This window comes from Caloenas nicobarica, chromosome 7, assembly GCF_036013445.1.
Source record: "Caloenas nicobarica isolate bCalNic1 chromosome 7, bCalNic1.hap1, whole genome shotgun sequence".
In the NCBI taxonomy this organism is placed as follows: Eukaryota; Metazoa; Chordata; class Aves; order Columbiformes; family Columbidae; genus Caloenas; species Caloenas nicobarica.
The window spans coordinates 34,068,791-34,093,057 of NC_088251.1; the positions used below are offsets into that span (position 1 = coordinate 34,068,791).

The 24,267-nt window shown below is 38.9% G+C and overlaps 1 protein-coding gene across 4 annotated transcripts in view; it reads right to left on the reverse strand.

Moving 5' to 3' along the window:
* Positions 1–24,267, reverse strand: part of CTNNA3 (catenin alpha 3) — a 499,026-nt gene that overhangs the window by 40,617 nt on the left and 434,142 nt on the right. For all 4 annotated transcript variants that reach the window (XM_065638800.1, XM_065638799.1, XM_065638802.1 and 1 more), the window contains one exon: positions 17,186–17,367. In XM_065638800.1, the coding sequence (XP_065494872.1) occupies positions 17,186–17,367 (182 nt within the window). The remainder of the gene's footprint in view (positions 1–17,185; positions 17,368–24,267) is intronic.

Here is a 24,267-nt window from a genome sequence, read left to right on the forward strand (position 1 = left end):
TAAAGAAATCACTGTTAGAATATTCATGTTATCTATCCTCATCTGCTACGTCTGACTGGCCCACTTGAAAAGCAATATAGACAGAGACCAGACAGCATTAATGAAGACATTCAAGAGAGAGAAATGGAATCGTGTATATTCCAGTACAGAAAGCTTGAAGTGCTAAATGAACTGGGAACTACGATCTGTTCATAACTATTTAGCCAAAAAAATGTTATTTAAGAGCAGAGCATTACAATATGTCTAGCAATTACCACAGGCCCATACATACAGAAGAGGCTCCTCAGCCATTACTCACTGAATATGCTGCTCTGCATATTCAGTTCAGCCAACAGGAAAAGGATGTTTAAACCAATGAACAAAACTCTGAAAATAAACCACTGCCTAATGCTAAATATAAATCAAAGGTGTTAGTGTAAATGGCCAAGTCAGCTCTAGGGAAAGAGCCAGACCCACCATAGGACAGCAAGAGAACTAGTGATCAAGTCATCCAGGTGGAAGTGGGAAGCTGACCTGAATGCTGAAAAGCAGAAACTACATTCCTCTGCTTCCTCTCTCCTGACACAACACTAACCAGAAGCACACTGCCTCCAGAATACCACCCGTTCCTGGGGGTAGGCATGCGGGACCCGGTGTGCTCACGACCCTCCTCATCTCCTCCTTTACAGCTCTGGCTGTATTTTCTTTATTTTGCTTCTCAGTATGTTGACACGTGGCCTTTCCATAAATCTAAGACTACCTCAATGACAATGTCAGCTACTCCTTCTAGGGCAATAATAGAGGTGCATATGCAGGGATGATCTCCGTGGTCTGTGAAACAAGTATGACTACAGCAGATATCTTTAAACAATAGCTTTTCAATAAAAAGCTTACCGTGAAATAAAGATACACTGCTGAACTGAGACTCCTTCCATTAACTCTCAATCACTCAGGGTACACTGAACAGTGTCACTCCTCTCCTCTGCCATCACAGAGCACACAAAGCTAGTGGAATTGTTTGATCCATTACTTGCTGACAATAAGTACAGCTCTCACATGACCTTAACAGTTCAGGATTGAGACAAATACGGGAAAATCCTGTGAAATAAAGTATTATGTTTGTAATCTATGATACAGATCCCCCTACATTTCTACCTTTTGCCATCTTCTACCGGCTCAGGTAACAATCTTTCACTAAAGAAATCATGTTACCACTGCTGTTAGGAATATGCTGCATTAAGACCACATTTGCATGACTTGGATATTCCCAAATATCCACATCATATTTACTCACGTTAGGGTCACACACCCTCCATATCCCCAGGTATTGACCTCCAAGCAGTCAACTAGCTGTAGTCAGTCTACCCATCAGCCTTGAAGCAGCAGTAGTTCCCCAGAGCACATGGTCTGTGGCAGACAGAAGGGCACCTGCTCTGCTTGTACTTCACTTGGGCAGATGAAACAAGACCTGGTGCAGAGAGGCAGCACCATGCTCTGAGCAGGTACTTGTGTGAACATGCCTCGCTGCAGGAATGGCGACTGGTGGCCACGATGAGGGAAATGCCATCTTTATAATGAGAAAGCTGAAATGTGCTCTCAGCTGGTGCCAGGGCAGCGTGGAGTTTGGGCCAGACGCTCGGTAAGGGCAGACGTCTTTCTGCCCTACACTATTATGCCTCAAAGGTGTCAAGAATGTAGGATGCAGCGGCAACACTAGTTGCTAACCTTTATGAACAGTAGTACTGTATCAGGTCTGAGGCACGCTAAGAGAAGCTGAATGCCACTATCAGTGCCATTTTAAGGAGAAAGACAGAGTCTTAACCCCCAAGGGTACCGAAACAGCAGCCATCAAAGCCAGTGAACAGCAACAAAAGTGTGTTAAAAATGCTGTATAGTGTTGAAGAAAAAGGTGTGAAAACCACTGGCAGACTGTGTGAGCCCTAAAAGGTCCTGGTTTAATTAAAAAAGGTTGGAGCAGACTCCAGTCATATTTTTAGCACAAAACACAGCAGTTTAGCGCTGTTTCTGTTGTTCACCATGCTCCCAAGGTGAGCATTCGTGAATAGTTTTTCTCAGAACTATGCATATTCAAAAAAGAAAACTGAACTAAAAGGATACTAAACAAAATGAATCATACATAAAATACAGTAATGTTGCTTGTAGCCCTGCAGCTTCTGGGAACAATTACATTTTATTAGATGGCAACTCCATCCTAGCTTGACTCTTGGCCATATAGAAACCAAAGGTTCAACTGAAATTATTTCCTGTGGACTGATCACTCATGACAGAAGAATGTCACACGTTTGGTAGGGTGAACAGGGGGGAGGAGAAACAATACAGGTGAATTGATTTTATGTCTCTGAAATAGCCATGGCTTCATCTGCACAGCGGAGGGTGACTATAGCAAGTGCTATGGTGCTGTCAAACAACTGGTCTGTAACCCAGCTTAGGGAAGAGGGGAAAATAATAGTACAATAATATTTCAGGAATAACTGAAGTCATATACTGAGAATTCTAACCATACTTCCTCTCCCCACTCTATAGTGTACTTCTGATATACCAAATGACCAAAGCCAGGCACACAATCTGGAGAGCCTGTAGCTGATTTGGATATGGATGTGTAGCCCCATAAAACCAGCTTTTTAGGGTGTGCTGTGCCTTCACCTCATCTATATGTTAAAGGATATGAGATATGTTCAGAACACAAAGGGCCAAAGCCTAATTTTTCTCCAATGCTATGACTTACACTGTACATGTGAAAGTAAAAGAAATTAATTTGCTTAAAGTACCTGATTCTTACAATAGTACAAAATCACTTTGCTTTGGAAAATATGACTTACAGCCTCAAGATTTTTTCATGTTTTACATTCCGATAGAGAAGCCTTGAAACACAAAGTTGATGGAGTTTCTTCTAAGATGGCAGAGAAGTCCCTGATGAGCAGCTTTCCTCACTGCCCTTTCTCCAGACTGCCAACTTGCCTCCTCACTAAGGTCAGAGCAGCAGCCCCAAAAAATTACGCCCCTTTAATACATTAATCTCATCCTGGTAAACACAAGCAAACCTTCAAAGAGTATCTGCAAATGGTGGTGACCAGCACTGCAAAGCATAGAGCATCAAAAGCAGTCCCTTTGCTTTATCAAATAACATCCCGCTGATCTGTTTCCTTTCTATTTCACTATCTGCAATTACTATTTGACTTCTTTTAAAAGTTACTACTCATTTTTATGTACCCACATTGGGTACTATCTGTATTGTGAAGTTTTTAAGTTCCACCTTGATAATTAAACTCCAGTCTTCTATTTCACAAACACCAGCCAGGTCAAGAGTGCAGTAACTGTCATAAATCCATTTTTCATCCTTGGAGAATATATAGTCAAGAGAAATGTGAGCGTACATCACATTCTGAACATGACTGATCTCTTGCAGAAGGAAAACTTTCAGTTGAATCAGCATTAAATTCACGGGAAAAAAAAGGAGCTGATATTTCATGTCACATGTCTGGTCATAATTAACTCACTGATGTGCCTACACTTGCAATGAAGGGGCTGATAACTCCAAGTGTTTCCAGCCTTTTTTTTTTGGAAACCTTCCAAAGGTTTAAGCCTCTAATTTCTGCTAATTAATTCAGGAGGAGCCTGAACATATGGTGTTACAGCAAAAAATATATAGCACGTACAAAACATAGCAAATAAATTCCATAAAAATAGGCCTACATTTTAAATGGGAAAAAAGCTGGGAGATGTGCTTTGCCTTTTTAATGACTGCTGCTTTATTTCTCTAGGAGACATTGCTGGGTATTCTTACCCAACAACAGCTTGAGCAAAATAAGCAGAAAAACAACTCTTGCATTAAGCCACTGAAGTTCAAAAGGCAGGCTCAATGGCGTGCTGACTGGAGAATGCTACAAAAAACTGTTGCTTCCCTGAACATCATCATATGAACAACAAATTGTAATAGGTCACTGATCACGACCTCATATCCAGTTTGGACACTGTCATCTTGGCTTCCCTTTCTGGGTAGGCCTGAGCCATCAGAATGGCCTGAGAAAAGGGATATCGAGAAGCAGCAGCTCTCGTCTGGTCCACCTGCCATAGGCTTTAATGGTCCTGACCATTCTCACCTGAGGCCTCCTCCCACAGCCTCTGTTCACTGGCCCATGAGCTCTGTTTAAGCTCTGGCCTGCACCGCCCAAGCCCTCACCTGAATCACAGCTATACCTGTCTGCTGCCTGGTTTCTAGCCCTGCCCTCTGGATGGACTTTAGCCCTACCTTGTCCATAGCTTGTCTCCTGGATAGACCCCTCATGCGCATGCTGGAGTCTGGCTTTAGCTCCCTCTCCTTTTGCTCCTGGATGGACCATACAGCTGCTTCACCGCTTACCTTGTCCGGGACTGCTGAGGGATCTTGTTACCAGCACCCTGGGCTCCTTGCCACGGCCAGATGCTGTGAGCTGGCACTGCATCTGCCTTTATCCTGGGCCTGATGCTGCTCATACAGGTACAGTTTTCCCTTGGTCTGTCATGCCCAAAGGAGACTGCCCTGCCACAGGCTTTCCAGCTGCCTATGAAACCAGCCTGGAAGCTGTTAAATTTCTGCCTGAACCCCTCTTGCTTTATGCTCCTTATGTCTCTGTTGGCAGGAGCTAATACTTGGGAGTCCTGAACTCACTTTGTCTTCTGAGTAGCGTAGTCCCCAGAGGTGAAAGGTAAAAACCAGCTCTTTCTGGCACAAGAGATATTATACAATCCTATTTTAACGACAAGTTGTATTTGCTGTTATGTATGTTGTGACTTTGTTGTTTATTTGCTTCTAGTCCTAGATGGATTTATACCAAAGGGTAGATAGATCAGTTTATCTACCTTATTAAGGATTTGACATATTGAAGTATGTCTCCATTCTATTAAGTTCTCTTTGGCTGTGTACATGAGCTATGAACGTTAGTTCCTCATTAACCTCCTTGCCCAACAAACAAACATGTCTTTATCCCTTCACCTTTTTACCTCAGCTTTTACGCTAAGGCTTGTAGCACTGGTATCAAAAAGTACTAGGTATCCTGAAACAACTCTTACAGATTGTAAGATTGCTAAAAATGCAAGGAATTAATTGAAATCTTGCAGAGGAGTAGAGGAAAAATAGGGAAGTAGCAACAGTGGTTACTTATTTCTTGAGGACCCACTGTTTTCAAGGAAATACTAGTTACACTTAAAGATATTGAGATAGAGAGGTCTAAAAATATCTTAGTGTTCCTATCAGTATATTGTTTTGTCCTATGTATAGAAATTTTTTACCTATACATGAGGTATAGCTAACATGTCAGTACAAATAAAGGATTTATACAGAAACAGTAGAATTAAGAGGCTCACTGTTTAAGATGGAAAACATTTTCTTGGTCTTAAATTCGTAAAATTCTTTTAGGATGTGGACCGTGTAATCGTTCTAATCAGAGGAATTAATCTTCATAGCTTCCATGACTATGAGGCATCCTACAGCATGAAAAAAATGGTTCAGAGATGGCTTTTTACAGTCCAGCAGTAAGTCAACTAAAAACATCACAAAGGATAGCCATCACCAGAGTTTTAAAGTTAGAGTTTTATGCAGATTTTAACCAGATGACTACTAGAATTCTCTTTGTGAAAGAATGTGTCTGAACTTCTGCCTGTACATACAAAACTTAAGAGTTATTTTCTATTCCAGCTGGCAAATTACTGTTTCCAATCAAATTTTTTTTTTTTTTAAAGAACTTCCTGTCTACATGAAAAAGGCTCCCTTTTTGAGCCCTGCTACTTGTATCAATACCTGGTTTTCTTTCAGGGAAAGTTTTTAAAACTGGTTTGCAAGCATTGGCAGTATAGAAGTTAAAATTAAGAAGGTTGAATGACAAGCTAAATTTTTTTTTTTGCCACTTTTCTATCAAAGTCTACGTGTAACTGTTAAGCTTGATAATAAAAAAATGCATTATGTTCACTTTCAGTTTTGATCCAAAGAAATGGAAGTTGCACAAAGAAAGTGTCTTAAAAAAACAGTAGTTAAATAAAACACCAAAATGTGAATGCCTCGCCCTTCCAAGGAAAGAGGCAATTAGAAAAACAGTGAAATAATTATAAATGCTTATAGTGTAGAAAGATATCAACAACATTGTTATGCCAGTGAGAGAAGGAAAAAATAGTAACAGAACATCCTTCTGTCCTGATCTTTTGCTGAAGAGCTTGTGTTTTCCCAGTAAGACTGCTCTCTCAGTGAACAATTTTAGGCATTTAGAAACAGGGGAGAAAACATCAGCTCACACAGATCCAATGGTGATTCAGCAGCAGAACAGTTCCTGCAAATTTTCTGACATGAGCTTACCCCAGTCCAATCCTTTCCATTAAAGCCTTACTCTGGAATCATAACTTCACTCACAGGCAAGTATTTTTCTTATTTTCCAGAACTGGAAGCATAATAGCTTGAAGAGAAGATCAGGATTCAGAGAAGACACATAAGCAACTGCCTATGCAGCAGTTTAATAACCAAGAGATACCAGGTAAATTGTATCTTATGTTCACTGAATTATTTGGAAGTTAATAGCATTCATGGGGGAAACTTAAGTACCTGCTGTAATCCAGAAGCCTTTAGTTTCGAGTAACACAGTCGTAACTTAAAACTTTACAATGAATTTGAGGGATTGGAAAGGTACAGTGACAGCAATATGTGATTACATGTTCAAAAAAGCAGGAGCTAATAATTGGCTTGGTATCATGGTAATGACTACCATGAACCTGACACTGTCCTGGCCCTACTGGAGCACATGCTGGGCATCTGCTGCTGAAGAACTTACATGCCAACACAAAAGAAACAACAGGCAGCTTCCAAGCTGCTCTTCAAGTTCATCTTCAAGAAGGTAAGGAGGATCTGCAGAACTACAGGCTAAGGCCTCACTTCAGTCCTGGGGGAAATTATAGAGCAAGTCCTCATGGCACTTTGAGGACAAGAATATGATTAGGAAGGGCAAGGGGCAAATTGTGGGTCTGCCAAACCAATCACCTTCTGTGATGAAACGGCTAATTCTGTGGATGTGGGGACAGCAGTGGATGCTGGGAGTCACCTTAAAGCCTACAGTATCCTTGCAGACAAACTGAAGAGACATGGCTAAATAGATGGACTACAAAGTGGGTGAAAAGCTGGCTGCATTGTCAGTCTCACAGTGGTCAGTGGTTCAAAGTTTAACTGATAATTGTGACGAGCCATGTTCCTCAGTGGCTGACAGTGGGGCCAGTGTAACACCTTCATCAATGACTTGGATGATGGGACAGAACACACTCTCAGAAGTCAGCAGGTGATACCAACCAGAGGTAGCCATTGATACGGGAATGGTTGGGCTGCCATTCAGAAGGACCTCAGCAAGCTGGAAGAATGAGCTGATAAACCTTTTGAAGTTCAACAAAACACATGCTTTTGTACCTGGAATGGAACACCACCATGTGTCAGTGCAGAGCCAGAACTAACTGGCTAGGTAATAATTTTGCATAAGATGACCTAACGTGAGTTAGCAGTGCAACCTTGTACAGAGAAGGCAAACCACATCATGGGCTGCATTACTAAAAGCGTAGCCAAGAGGCTGAGAGAAGTGATGGCCATGTACAGGGCCTTTGCAAGGCTGCACCTTGAGTCCTCTGCCCAACACTGGGCCCTCAGTGCTACACAGATGCTGACACACTCAAGAGAGTCCAGAGATCTGGGCCTGAAGCATATGATGTACTATGGAGCAGAGACTGAGGGAACAAGGCTTTGACCTCAAGAAAATAAGACAAAAGAGGGGTCTAATCTGCATTATTCCACTACCTGGAAGGGTATATATAGAGGGGATATAGAGAACACTTTTTTACCAGAGAGGCACAGTTAAAAAAAAAAAAAAAAAAAAAAAAAGTGTGCATGGGACACAAACTGCAGCTAAAAAAATCCTGTTAGATGAAGATGGCAAAATTCTTTACTGTGGGTGATGAAACATTTATAGCTTGCGCAGAGAAGCTGGACATGCTGGAATCTCCAATCACAGGAAATTTTCAAAGTTTTACTAGTCAAGCCGCTAAGCAAGTTGATCTAATGTAGAAATTGTTCTGCTCTGAAGATGCTGGAGTAGATAACCTCCAAGGGTCCATTCTAACCTTATTTTTCTTATGAGCTGGTAAGAACAAACTGGTACACAAAGAGATGAGACTGGACTGCTGGATAGCAAGTGACCCCAGCAACCTAACATGCCTGCCAGTGTCCATTTCTCAACCTGAAGTGTTGTACTGATGTAAAGGATAATAATGAGCTTCCACAACACAGAAAGGACCCGTTTAAAAAAGAAATGTATTAGGTGTTAAAGGAAAAGGGTGGTATTATGAATGTTATGACCTGACTAGAGACAGAGGCGTTACTGAGAGATGAGAGAAAAGAGGTGTGCTCAAGGGCTTTGACAGTGAAGGCAGGTGGTTTGTTTGATGCAGCAAAGGTGAGAATAGAAGGTTGCGGTTAAAGAACAACACAGATGATGCAAAAGAAATCGGAGGCTGCAAAAATGCAGATTCAAAGCAAGCCAATGCATATACGCATGCATATGTACCTACCCTCTTCATACTTGATGCTGACATGGAGCCTTAGTTTATCTATTCCCTTTAGTATCTATTTAGCCCAGTTGTGAACAATAGTAAAAAACTATTTACTGAGGGTGGTTATAGATGCTTAGATGTATAGTACATCAGTAACACTGCAGAGGAAATAAAGCAACATTATGCTTGTTATTTTGGTCATTAACTGTTCACTGCATTGGTTTATTAGTATTTAACATGCTTTGTTAACCTACAAAACAGCAAGCATCTTAATATTTGTTACTCTTCTCTGCTAACCTCTTCTTTAACTGCATACTGTTCCCATTTAGAACATGTTTGTGTCACAGTAAGTTCTGACTCTGTAATTCCTAACAAAATATATATAAAACAGACTATGCATCCATGATTTACCGTGTTTGTTTAATAATAGTACTACTGGTCCTAATTATCCATACTACGGGGGGGAAAAAAAATCCACTCAACTTGCAGGCAAATTGGACATCTAAATACTTTGAGTAATACTCTGAGTAATAGAGCAAAAGCCTCATTTTCTGTTGTTGAAACACTTATCTTTTGGTTCTAAGACTTCCATAAGGTGATTATCACTTTGAAATACATGCATGCATAAAAACTAATATATTTGGATGTCTTTTTTTAAAATAAATTTTGCTACCAGAGGATGAATATTTATCAATTAGATTTTAGAATTATATTGAGGCTTTAGTGTAGTGATTGCTATTTCTGAATAAATATTTGCTGGTACATCTCTTAAGGAATCAGCTGAATCTATTTTTACTATAAAAATAGTAAAAGAGCATCCACATGAACTATCGTATTTATGTAAATATCATTAATAAAGACACCATAGTATCGTGCATGAAATTCAGACTCAGTCAAAATCTTTTGAGATGGGCAGGAGGACAGATACAAGATTTTTGCCTTTAAAATCTTTACTTATTTCTGAAAGCTGAATTTGTGTACATTTTACAAGCTCTGTGACATTCAGAAAGAATGAGCACGATCAGCTGATTCTGTGTTACATGATACAATTTAACTTGACACATCTCAACAATTCATTACAAATTTGAGAGACTGTGTTTCTACTTGAAGGTTACAACTGCCTGAGGCTACTACATGTAGTTCTGGCAGGACAGTCAGTATCCTGCAAGTACTGCAAAATCTTAAATAACACTTACACTACTCTAGCTAATGCAATTCTGCTGCTCGTTTTAACAGTAGAATTCATCTGCTTAATCTACTATGTTGTAACAAGTAAATCCTAGTGGTTCTGTTTATCAAAGGATGTAGGGTAAAACACATGAAAATATGCACACACAACTAACTTGTACCTGCTTCAGAAATAAATGTGTCTTAGAAAACACCTTTATATAATTAACTCTAGTAGAAGTTGCTCTTATGATAGAACTCTAAGGAGGGTTCACCTACTGCGCCCAAAAATAATTTTGTCCAAAAGAACTCTGTCCATTCTGATGACTCAGCTAGAACACATCGCTATTGACAAAACTTTTAAAACCTTCAATCTTTAGGTGGTTTTTTTTGATGAAATAATTAATTTTAAAGTTGTTTGTTTTCATATGCATCTTATGATGCAAACGCTGAGTAGCTATAGACTTTCAAAAGCATCCCCGACTGTTTAATGAAAGAATGCTAACCTATGAATTCTCTGAGCGGTGACAGAAGAGAAACTTTTTATATGTATCTAAAGTTGAACTGTAGATGTAACTGCACTTAGCCAGTTCAGGGATTTAGTACTAAAGGTACCATTATCTTTTGTGGCAGTGACAGACTGGGTTGGTGACCAGGGAGAGGACTGGGTAGGAGCTGGGACAGGTGAGCAATCTCCAGATGAGTGAGAGGAGCTGGATGGAGCAGAGATAAATCTGAGGGATGGGAGGGGCCAGAAAAAGGCAAGGATGGCAGTGGATTCTGAGGTGCAATGGAAAAGCTCTGTAGTATTTCAGAAGCATCTGGCCACTGAAGGGAAACTAGCAGGATCATGGATAACTCTGAAGTGGAAAAAGACATCAGAAAAGGTAAACCAAATAGTGATTTATGGTGATGAGCTTCATTGATCAACTTGGACAGGAACATAATCCCTCTTCCATCATCACCTGTCTCATGGTCTCTTAAAATCCCAGTAACTACAGAACTGCCATCATGACTTCCCATCTTCTTTTTAGATCCCCCCTCTCTTGCTTTCCCAAGCAACGATGAGAAGACCAGGGAGAGCAGATGAATTAAGGCTGAAGATTTTGGCTTGTATCAGAGAAGGAGAATTGCTAGATCGGGCAGCTGCACGTGGTCTTAACCAAGAGTACTACAGAAAGAAAATTCTCTAAGCTGCAATCTTTGGAAGTACTAGAGATGGATACCAAATTATATTTAGGGTTACTAGATATCTAGATTATTTTTCCAAGTCTTGTTAACTCATTTTGCTATTTTTACTATTTTTCTGATATTAACTCTGATATTGATGCCATTTTAGAAACAAGTGTCAAGAGCAGATATGAAGCATATTCCAAACAGTTTATTAAGAGTTGCACTTTTTTTTTTTAAAGTGTTCATGTGGCGCCATCTGGAATGTCAACAAACCTACAAAACAGGTAGGACTAAAAGCCCGGTGATTCTCATTTACTGTTTTTATCACAGAAAACTGAAAAGGATTGCCATAGAGCCTTCAACCAGGCACTGCCCATCCTGAATCCCGGCACTGCATGCTGTTAGGGCATGCTGTGAAACCGCCCGGCAGAACTCAGTTACCAAAGCTGGTCTTTCCCTGGTGTATCTTCTTTAAAATCACCTCAGACGTGGCAGCAAGCTCTGCCTTGTATATCCAAATCTCATCCGAGAACCTGGTAGTATCTTCCCTATCAGCAAAGTGCTGTGAAAAACTTGCAGTGAAGCCATTCTGCAGTACTCTGCTATTATGAAGGAACTTTCCTTAGCAAGCAAGACTCAAAGACTGTCCACTAAAGCTGTTCTCAACAACTTCATGACAGACTTCCCTTTCTGCTTAAACCATTGCTACTTTCTCAATAGGAATTAAAAATTGCACTGTTCTGATCCTACACACTACTGGAAATAGATACATATTCCTTTATATCAGTAAAGGGGATTTGTGTCTCTTTATTGGTAAATACCTTCTTAATTATAAATCTGCTGTGGCAATGGAAAAAAAATCTTGCTCCATTTACACATAAAGCTTAGAAACACACACACTGCCTCACCACTCCAGGATTTTTCCTGTACATTTTTTGCCTATCAGCAGAGAAGTCATAGTATTTTCACCAGAATATTATTAAAATCATTATAGCAGATGAGGCAATTTATCTCTACAGAAGACATAGAAAAAGGACAGAAGGTTGACTTGTGATTGACCCATGTGATTTACTTTTAGGGGAAAAATGTTTTTAAAGCTCTAACTTCTTTTTAAACTTGAACATTTTCAATCAGTCAATATTCCTACTTTTGTACCAGGAATTGAGGGAAAATGTAATGTGACAGGACACAAAGAAGAAAAGAAATTCAAATTATGTAAGCATATATATATTTATTATTATTCCTATGAAAATCCCTATTTTTTCACCTTTCCACTCCTTTTACAGGTAACTCTGCCTGTTGTACATTCCAAAACACTGGCAGAGAATAGAGACTAGTGCATAGCAGCATTGCTTCCTAAGGAGAACACATACACGTGTATCTCCCTAAGCCCACACTGTCTTTGGGGTAATTTTGTCCATACTTTTTTGTGTTTAAAAACACAATTCATACCTGTATTTGAGATAAACATATGAATAAGCAGTTATTTCAAAAGCCCTGCAAGGTTTCTTAACAGTAATGTAATTTGACAATGGTTAGAAACTTAGGGTAAAAACGAGTGCATTTGGGACACTGAATCCATGATGTACCCAGGCTTGTTTATTAGCTACTACTTCAGTTTCTGTAAAATACGGCTTTGAAAAATAGTAAATCTAAAAGTCAGAGGAGAGCTTTGAATTAATTGCTTAAAAAATCTGAACTAGCCTTAAGACAACTCCGCATCATATATGCTGTTACTCTAATGTCGTACTGCAGAGTCCCTAGCTCCATGAAACTGTGTTTTCTTTAATGTCAATCTTTGTTAAGTTCTCTGTTTTTTGGGGTGAACCAACTGCCTCACGGGCACGGTATCTCCTCCCCACATAGATCCTACATCACAAATCCAAACAAGCCTCCTCTTACTCCTCTAAAAGTCTGCCTGTCCAGATTCCAGTTCTGTTCCAATCTTTCATTTAGATACCACCCATCAATACAATGAAACTATGTCACATACACTCAAGTCTAGGCAGCAAGTTAAATTAATTCATTTCTCTATGTTTATACAGGATCTTTGTCCACTTAAAAGCTCAATTTAAAGGAGAAAACTCATTCATTGTCAAGACAGAAGCTATTCCTTTAAAATAGTATATTCTCACACACAAGGACGCATCTGTTGCTGCTTGAAAAGTGGAAGCTGAAAACCAGAATGAACTACCTCTATTTTGAAACCAGTAGGCATAAGTTTTGGACTGAGTTTTCAAGTCAGTAATGGTCCTTTTACAGCTATGGCATTTCAGACATCAGACACCTGAGACTGCAAAGGGACTTAGGGGCATCTAAGTGAGCATCACAACGCTTAGATACATCTTCAGCAACCATCACATCACACACTGCACTGTTAGACAGTGGGAAACCCTGCAAACGAGAGTTCAGGAGTTCAAAATGGGATCTACTCAAAACAAAACGCTCATCATGAAGTCGTCTAAGATAACCATTAGGAAAATCTATGGCCAAAGCAATCCTTATATCTTGTCCTCACTGAGGAAGACAGAAGCCTTTCAAAAGCTGAACCAAGAACTGAAATCCTACTTTCCCTTCTCTGTGACATAACCAAGCACCACTCACCACAATGGCAGAATTTGGGCCAAGTCTGACTTCAGTGCATAGAAATTACGAATCCATGTCAATCACCACCTCTCACTAAGAACTGTCACAATTGCTAGGGTACAGCATGTGCAAGGACTATAGAAGTGATGGCTTTGTGAAAAGGAGGAACCCAATGCTCATCTTCCCATCCCCAAACCATCCAACTAATATTTAACAAATACATATGCAGCCTTTGGAACAGCAATTGGAATCCCTAAATAGTAAGCAAGCAAACTCCTCTTCTGCACAGTCAAGTATCCATGGGATGGTGTTAAAGTATCTCCCACAGTTCCCAATAATTCATTGCCTAATAGTCTGGAAGGCAAAAATTAAGTTTAAACCCGCACTAGCCAGAGAAACCAAATGTCCTGCTATCTCAAGTGACTCCCTAAGGGATCAGAAAACCAAAGAAATCCTGTCCTGTAGAGTTCTGCAGAGCAGGCATTCCAAGGAGATGCAGAGAGGCATTTTGGACAGATCCTGGCCCAACAGAGTGCTTTGATAACACCTCACCACTTTGAACAGAGAAGTCACAAAGCACCTCTCCTGCATATTCAGAGGAGGATGGTTAAGTGAGAAAACCAGGAATGTGGCTGCAGATACAGGCTGAAGACAGATGGAAAACATCAGCAGACCCACTGATACCTCATTCATTTCTCAGCTTTGCTGTTGAAGACATGGCAACATAGGAACAATTTCACATTATTTTGTTCTTTTTGTCTTATTCACTGTAGCTCTCATAGAGAAAGAAAACCTACTGTCCAGTTCATTTTCAGCAAAGTTAAATTCAAGAAAGAAACCTCTACCAAACTGTCTCATTTCTAGGACCAACAACCTTCAGTGAACAGACAGTAAAACTGGCAGGAATTCTCCAACAAGCAAGTCTGGTGGAGTCCAGATGAGAACAGGGGGCAATGCTTTCAGCAGAGCAAATGCCTGTTACCCATTGCCTCCACCTCTGCCTGTCAGGGCCAAAGCTTACCACTGCAAATATGATGGTATTTTTACAGAATTTCTAACAGATTCCAGCAATCAATAGAACCAGTTTTGCATAAACAGGCCTGATTATCATGTTCATACCACTGATTAGCAGCTGCTGTTAGCTGCTACATACTTCCAACAATAGATTTCTGTTCTTGCTCAATTGCTTTTCCATCTGCCAGGTATAAGTTTTCTATGACAATGATTTATAGGATGGTTCACTGCAGCAAGTTTCATCAAGTTTTAGTACACTTATGTCATGTAGCATATACAAAGTTGAAAGAAAGCTGGAAAAATACATATTACTTAAAATTACAGTAGCCCGGGCTAGTGTCTATCTGCAGAGGACATGCTCATTAATGTTCAGTAGGATAAGAATCATCTCCAATGAGGTTCTGCAGGTCCCTTCTGTTAAGATTCAAAAAAAAAAAAACACAAACCAAAAACCAGAGGCATCTGCCTCTATAATCAAATGAGGAAGCTAAGCCATAATAAGCTACTTCACGTGGTTACTCTTTACACCAGTCCTAACTCTCACTGAACAATCACTGATTATCACTGGCTTTCACTGAAATCACCCTGGAGTAGTTTTTTTAATTAGCTGAGGCATATACATCAATACCTTATGCCAGCACCATTCCCATTACCTTCTGTCTGAATAATGAGTTATTCTGATATCAACACTGATTTGGTTTTAGTTGAACATGTTGCATAAATGTTCAGGACAATACACACATGCTAACACACTAAGATGGCCAAGATGACCTTGAAAAACTAAAGCTTTGGAAAGCACTCACTAAGATTAAAAAAAAATGAATGCAAGATAATACATTTGAAAGAAAACAGAAATGAGCTTATGTAACAAGTGACTCAAATACAGAAATTTACTATTTGCCTGAGTAGCTTCTGATGTAACAAATAAAAAATGTCAGAATATTTTATTTCTTCCACGTCCAAGAACTTGGAATTACAGACTGGAGAGATCAACTCCTAAGGTGAGCTGGTGCTTGCTGTGGCTTCTGCACTATTCATCCCCAGATGTTCCTGGAGAAGGGAGCGAGGAAGCCAGCTGTGCTCCTCAGCACTTAACAACAATAAGAGCAAGGGGAAGAGTGTAACTATTGTTTAGATAGATACGGGCCTTCATTTTACAAGACTTTGCCTGGCATCATTAAAGAAGAAACAAAACTTGAAAACATATTACTCATGGATGTATTCAAAACCAGCTTTCTGAAGATGTAAGGTAAAGTTATGTAAGATACAAAAGTATCTTGTAAGATACTTTTTCTTGTATATACAGTACTACAGGGTGACCTTGGCCTCTGTTATGAACAGCCCTAGAAACTGAACCAGAGACTTCGTAGGATCAAGCAGAAAACATATTATATAGGAGTATGTACTTTTATATCTTAAATTATAGTTTAAACATCTATGAAGTAAAAGGATTAATATATTTCCTAAAATTTGGAAGAGAATCATCAAAATCCATCTTCCAATAACATAGCTGCCTACCATATTCTGAAGGAAAAACTAGGATTTCCACTCTCTCTTTCCAATAGATTTTAATTTGACTTTCAGGTAAGTTATTTTACCTGAGTCATTTCAGAGTTCTCTGTGGAACCTTTGGGTATCAGCAACACTGGACAAGAGCTGTTCTTCGGGTCAAAACTGCAGATTATGCTGTACTCGACTGAGAGGCACAGAAGCAAAACTAAGACAATGCACTGGCCTTGTTAATCTTGATTAATCTAAAGCTAATAATTTAAAGAATTCTGGTAAGGGAGGTGACTTTAATTGTAAAGCCTGAATTTATGGCACAATATGTTCTATTTCACATGTCTCAATACAAATCATATGCTCTTTAAAAGAATTAAAGGATTGCAGAGTTCAACATGCAGGTCTTTAAATCTCTCTCACATGAAGGTGAATTTGGAAAGTGTAAGCCAGACCCCAGGTTTGTTAGCTGGTTCAGCTCTATGCAACTCTGTTAATTTACACACTTGAAGAATTTCTCCAAGAGGCTTAGATTTTTCTTCGTATCTTGCATGAAAAGACTTATTTTATGAAACATGAAGTGTCTTGCAAGAGTAGCTGTGTTTTAAGGCTTTACCTACCTATCAGCAACCAGACTGCGCTGAGGCGGGGGGGAACCACCAGCACTTCCCTTTGGTACAATTAATTTGATGAAATTTACTTAACATTTATTCAGCTCTGACGAAAGCAACAGCAAATAACATGTTATAAAAATATGCATGAGTCTGAATGTGTATTGCCAGGCATATGCTCTGTACAGTATGTTTTATGCTTGATAGCATGGTATGGTGCAAGTAGAAAGAACAAGAGATGAGACAGAACTACAGCGTAAAATCAAGATTATTTTTTTACTTTTCCCCTTTCATTGAGAGCAGAAATAAAGTGCTAAAAAATGTGCAGAAACCCCAAACAGATGAATAAGGGGGGGGCGGGGAAGGGAGGAAATTAAGGACAAGTGTAATTCAAATCTTCAAACCTCCCTTCCAACATTTCAGTGCAGCTAGCTAGTGTGGTAAAGATAACTACATTAGCTTAGCCACTCGGTTTTGTAGAGATGCTGTCATCCCACATTAAAAACCCAGTATTTCCTGCTGTAACAATATGACAATGGCCTACAACATTTATAAATATTGAGGACCCTTTTTTGCATAATTACCTTGTGAAGTCAGTCATCTCCATCATAATCACACACATCCTCTTGGCCAAAACAATGATGTCATTGCTGGTATCGTCCCATATTTCAATCTCTGCATCAAGCTTACTCTTGACTTTTTTGAAGTCGGCCACTTGCTCAGCTATCTTTTCCTTTTCAGCCTCTGGCAGTTGAGTCATCTTAGCCTAAAACATAAAATGATTTGATTTGCAAAATGTCTATGTCAGAGTGTTTTTCTTTTTTAAAACAAAATCACTGGATATTATTAAATATGTAGTGCTTCTGAATTTCAAAATGCATATGCTATCATTGGGTTGGGCCAAATAAATTACCTCAGTGTAATGGGGACAGTGGTGTCCATGAAATCATTAATATTAATACAGTGAAAGAACAAAGAACAAATTATTCCAAAGAGCCCTTATGAAATACGACTGATAGATTTTGCTTTTTCTTAGGGATGAAGGAGCCTAAGAGATATTAAGTACGATGTATATGCAAGTTGCAAAATGCAATATTCTTTCAGGTAGGAAAGAATAACTGAAAATGCTTAATTGTCCTAAAACTTTCAGGTATGCCTGCCCTCTCTCCTGAGAAGGCTCTACAGTATCATTTTAAGAACTGAGAATTGTTCAAATATGCATCTTCCGTCCTTGAAGACGATAGATGAACATGTCAGAAATCAGTATGTGAATAAGGTTACCAAAAAAATATCCTGAATGCCAAGAGGAAAACATCCCATATTCTGACAAAGCCAAACCGGGCTCAGGCAGGACACAGCCCTATTCTGGACTGCACCTCCAGACTGGACTGTTTGCAAACATTCCACCAGCTAACATTGTTTGAAAATAAAGGTTTAGTATAGCTAGAAGAGTTGTGTGTTTTGTGCAAGTTCACTCTATGGAATCAGAACACTCAATCTACACTAAATGCATGTATTCTTCCAACATTTGAGCACTACCAAAGTATTTAATACATCAAGAGTGAACCAACTTCTGAAAATGCAGCATAGTGAAAGAAATATTTCACTTAACATTCTTCTTCACAAGAAGGATTATCAGCCTGCTCCAGACAAGGGTCAGATATACCTCCTGTGTCAGAAACAGGCCAGGTTGCAGACAGGAGCTGACATATCACGTGGCCATATGGCAGCCCTGGCCCTTCTTAAAACCTTCTGCCCCAAGAAGAGAGGAGACCTTGGCCTCTTGGTCTTGGTGGCCCTACTGCCGTAGTGGATTTATCTCCCACCTTCTCTCTGAAGGGGTGCACCTCCTGCACCGCAGGCCATCAGGAGCTCAGAGTTACATACAGCAACTATTCATACACTGTAATTATGCAGCAATTAAACAATAAATATTTTGTGACTTATTCTTGTTTATAAAACATCTACCATCCATAAAATGGAAAGTTAAGGCAGTCACAGAATTACTTACAATTAGTATAATGGGTAAGCAGTTTAATATGTAATGTATATGTTTTTCAAGCCATGCAATTTCAGAGATTTTATTTTTGCCTGAAACACTCTGTCACAAGGTTAATTTTTGCATTTACATGAAATTACTGGGAATTACAGGTCTCCCAAAGTATAACTATGTTATCATTGCAGTCACAGAATTAGAAGGTGTTATTATTTTAAGGAATACTTAACCTGTTATCTGGAAGGAAACAACAACAACAACAAAACAAAACAAATCCCACAAACACCTAAACTAAGACACATTTTCCTCATGACTGTAGGTTAAGCTTGCTGGGGAAGGTGTGGGACAGCCAAAAATAAGAGTTGGGCTACACAGTTCAGATAACCGAAGTACCCTTTTAATAATCTAATACGTATTTGCTGATTGGTGGACACTTACGGTATTTCCTAGCCCCCAGCTTCACTACAGTTTTGAGCTCAAGAACACAGGCCTAGATCTGGAAACCCCAAGAAAGATGACATTTTAACGACAGAATTGTGACATACAGTAGCCTGCTACGTTCCAGCAGTAAGTTTCAGGTGGAATGAGACACATTATCCACTGGAACAAAGGGGCAAAGGAAACAACAGTTCTGACCTTGATTTTTCTTTCATTTCCCTCATAGTGTTTAAAGCCATGCACAGCAACAAAATAAAACAATTATATACACAGCCTCTTAAGCGCAGATACAGTTCTGTATCAAAATAGACAACATAATGGTAAATGTGAAATAAAGATCTAAATTGAAAGAATGCCATTACGTAAGTCAAAGTTTCTTTTGTCCACCAGGAGAAAATGATTTTTTCATTACTTCTAAGACAAAATGTTCTTCACTGCAGTACGTAGCACATAACAGTCAAAACTAGGTGAAAGAAGTTGTTATATTTTATATTTTCCTTTCTTCTATTACAAAAACCCCAGGTATCTATCTATCTATATCTATATATATATAACTCTTCAGAAGGCTATTTATCCCTGGTAGCTGGCAGTCTCCAACGCTGAAGTTATTTGCATTGTCCCGTTTCCAACTTGACTTACCATGTGAGATCGGTGTTTCTTTTCATTTCAGCCTTTCATTTCATGTTCAGCCTTTTCATTTCATGTTCACCTTTGTCCATGGCTACAATCTAAGGAATTGACTTGCATATAAACTTATGATTATTCTCTCCAAGTCCTACTGACACGCTTTTTTTCTTTCCTTATCTCCTGAAACAAATGACTGGCTAGATCCACACCACCAAAATTCTCACCACTTACAAGGAAGAGAAGAGGGAAAGAAAAGCCACAAGAAGCACAGTATCTTCAAGCAATTTGTTTGTGTTATCGAAAGCTACTTTTGTATGAGACAGAGGTGAGCCAGACATCATCTTCAAAGGGAAGAAGCTCCCTTTGAAAATTATTTAACACTTCCTGCTTTGTAGGTTGCGGTGTGTCACGTAACTAGAAAGAGAGAAAAACTCTGGTTTTCTACAATTTTGTAGGTTACAAATAAAACAAACCCCACTCTCCTGAGGTAACACATTAAAAACTTTTCAGAGCTTTTACAAACAAGAATACAAACCAACATACTCTTCACACACAGTAGTTATAAGGTAATGGCATAGATTCAAAAGCCCCAATTCGTGTCCCTGCTTTGCCCTAATTGAGAGCTAAGCTCTTCATTCCAGCACAGGCTCAGCAGCCACAAGAAGCCATCTCACCTATGTTCTCGTTACCCTGCTGCACAGTCAGATGAATACTTGGTAGAAGTGAACAAAATCTCTCTAAATCATTCAAAGGACAAGCATATATTTCAATACAACTATTTTAAAACAGTTCCAGTTGTGACATTTGTTTTTGCTTGAACGAACTTTGTAGATCACCACCATAAAATACGTGCACATTAGCTGAGCCTACTTCACCATAAGGGTGAGCATAAGAAAGGCACTTATGAAGACTTACACAGATGTATTTTTAATGCCAATATAGAAAGAAGTACTTTTCTTGAATATGGGACAGAATTAAGACTGATTCTATCAAAATGAGTAAAATGTGTCTACTACCTTGTACAAAACGTCCTGCTTTTTCTACTGAGTGAATAATTGTTCAAGTTTGGATAAAGAGGCCAAAGAGAGAACAGTGGATATTCAGCGATTCATGGCAACGTGAATACACGGGATGTTCCCCAGAGATGAATTGTGTGAGGGTGTGATAATGACAGCTGAGAGAAGCTGAATTTCTTCTGTCAAATATACTATCTGCTGTCACCAGTTGTCACGTTCCAATTTTAAGAATTATAACATGTCTGCTGAAGTCCAGCGTTCTTTGAACAAGTTCAGAGAGCGCCTCGTGTGCTGCCACGTCAGTTCCTCTGTATTTTTAGATACAATATGATTGGATAAAAAGGTAAAGCTATCGGGAAATAGTAACAAAAGAACAAACTTTGTAATGCCATTTTTGCATCAGCCTTCACTAAAAAGGCTGACTTAGATGAGGCAATTGTCACATTAAATCTAATTTCTCCTTGTCCCAGGGTAACAGGCCAATAGATGAAGAAGCAACATGTCATGAATCTGGGTTTCACTAAGGTTTTGTCACTGGTTCTCATGTCATCCTCATAAATAATCTACAGAAATATCATCTCCATGTAATTGCCACTGGGTGGATGTGATACTGGTTAGAGAGCTGTGCAAAGAATACTTGTCAAGAACACAGGCCAAACTAGAGAGATCTATCAGGAGGAATTCTGAACGGACCTGCCCTGACTCTGGCATCATTCGGTATTTTCACTACCGGTGTGGATGACAGAGCCGAGAGTACACAGTATACATTTGCAGTGTAAGAGGCCTGGTTTAACATAAAATGGTCCTGGTTTACAATTCAAAGTGATCTTGAGAAACCTGACAACTGATCTGAAAACATAACAGGATGTATTTCAGCTGAGACATGTACAGGGTTTTACACCTGAGAAAAATCACCAATATGCACACAGACCTGAGACGCAAGCGGTTATCAGCAGCTCTGTGGGTGAGGATTTGTTGATCAAAGTGTTGTACTCTTGACAAAGGGCAAACCTCATACAAAACTCATTCTGAAGTATGTATACAGAAGAAAATACTGTAAACCTTACCCTAGTGCTTGTTGCTGAGACCACAGCTGGCATATACACTTAACAATATGAACAGTCTGGACACACGATTCACAAAGTCATTAACCAACTGAAGAGCATCCAGAGGAAAGAAAAACAGAGCAAAAAGACATACTGAAAGCACTATCTGAATGGATAAATAAAGGGTATTGGAGATATTTAATATGGAGTTTAAAAAACAGTGAGGACATGGAATTAGGATCTACAAGTAAAAAAAAAAAAAAAACCACCACACAAAAAACCAAAAACCACAAAAAAGGTAAGACTAATGCTTAATTGCAACATATGACATATAAAGAAAAAAAACACTTTCCAATAAAGAGTGAATTCCAGTAATGAGCTAAATAGATACAGCAACGCAATTGCTCTTATATATGCACGTGTCAGGAAGACGTATATTTATTCTGCCTTGGGACAAATAAATGGCCAGATCAGCCTACTTCCCAGAGTTCTTTCCAGTCCTACTTTGTAATAGTGTATAATATTGCACTGCTAAAACTTTGAGTCTTCCATTAACTTCACTTCTTCCCCTTACTAAAATGGGGGTAACTTAAGCATAAGCAAGGAAATTAAATCCTTTTTATAGATCATAAGTTCTGACAGGGAATCTTTTGCTGTGTATTAACTGTCAAAATGATTAGTAGCAGGACCCACTTGAAATTAGAGTAGTTATTTGCATTATGCTTGAACTTTTATCATCAGGATTTCAAGCATCTGTGTGGCTTTGAAAAAAATTTAATTTACAAAATACTTTAAACTCAGCTTTTTATTAACAAAGTACCACATCCTCCCATTAATGTATGCCAGCATTTATATTAATGTAGAAACTTAGATGTAAAGTACTCGTTACTTGAGTAAGAATAGCTGATTCATTTCATGGCAAATTAACGTCCCTTCTAAGTATTGTTTTGTGCAACTATCAATAGGTGTTCTTGGTGTTTTCTTTTGTATCGGTTTGGTAAGACTTTTATGTGGCCATCTTTTCAAGGCTAAATATCTTTTTAGATTAATGATTAATTAATTAATTAATGATTGCTGTATTTAAGATGTAATACAAATAAAACAATAAAGTAATTCAGTGTGGATTTTCTCATTCACAATATAATACACACTGAGTCAATCCTTTATCACCCCTGAATTGTTATGTAAACATAGTATGCAACAAATCTATATAAAAGATGATCTTATTCTGAGACATTTCTGTGTATGTACTCACAAAACAGTCTGCGGGACTCTGAGAAAACCTGTGGGTGGGTGGTTGCCTGAAAGCATTTCTGCTCTTGTCATCCGTATGTGGATTATGTATGAGCTAAAACGTTCCACCTCTTCTTCAATATGAACACCTAACCTGTAGCAATAACTTTAAAATTAAGCTAAGCTGTACTCCTAACTCATTCAGTAACTTTAAACACAAATTTTCTCCTATCATCAGAATGTACATTGTCTTCTAACACTGAAAATTAACTGGGCAAGTACTTACTTGACCTTCTCTTCAATGCAAAATTATATAATAAACCACTAACTACCTCAAGTGGAATTACACTGATCATGACGGGACAAATTTCCTGAAGGAAAATTACTGTGTGATAAGCTTGCAGAGTAACTACACAAATCAGACACAACAACCAGAGGCAGCCCTAGCTTTCAGCTGAGAAAAACTGTGTTAATCTTTGGATCCACAAGCAGCATCTGTTTTTACAGTAGCTAAGGATTTGGTCCTAAGGATCTTCTTCAAGGGTGTAAAACCATCCTACAAATAATAATGAGTATTGTTATCCAGTTCAATCACGGAGAGATCTCACAGCACATTGCCCAAGTTAACCTGCATCCCACAGTGTGGGATGGTGCCATAAGCATCCCCATATTCATCCTGAAGATATGAATTATCTGAGGGAAAGGTCAATGAAGGAACATTTCCGAAATTACCTATCTACTTGCAGAGTCAGGAACATAAACACCAGGTCAAATCTCATCCTGTCATCTCACCACAAACCTATAATCTCTATACAGACAGATTCTGAAGAAGTTACCATTAATATATGAATTTTTCCTACATAAGGAAAATGAGATTTGCTAGTTGAGATGTTACAAGTGTCATATGCACATCATATCTGGTTTTACATCCTGCGATATGTTTTTTTATGTTGTGATAAAAAGAGAAAGAAAAAAGGTGCTTTCATAGGCAGTAATTCCCTGTTGGAGCAGTGAGAGATGTGACATAGCAGAAAATACAACACTCCTGACAAAGGAAGAGGAATCAAGAGTGCTATTATGCAGAGCTAGTATATCAAGACAGGTATATATAAATAAAATTGAATTACTGTAGTGGAAATGCCCAAGAGAAAGATCTCAAGGAGGAAAAAAAGTGTCTCTGCAATCTTGCCATACCACTTCTGGAACAGTCATTTTTGATGTTACCTGCTGCGTGCAAAAGCCTCACAACAACACAGGAAATCTGCTGCAGAGCACAAAACAAAACCCCTGTCTAAACCTTAAAACCTGTC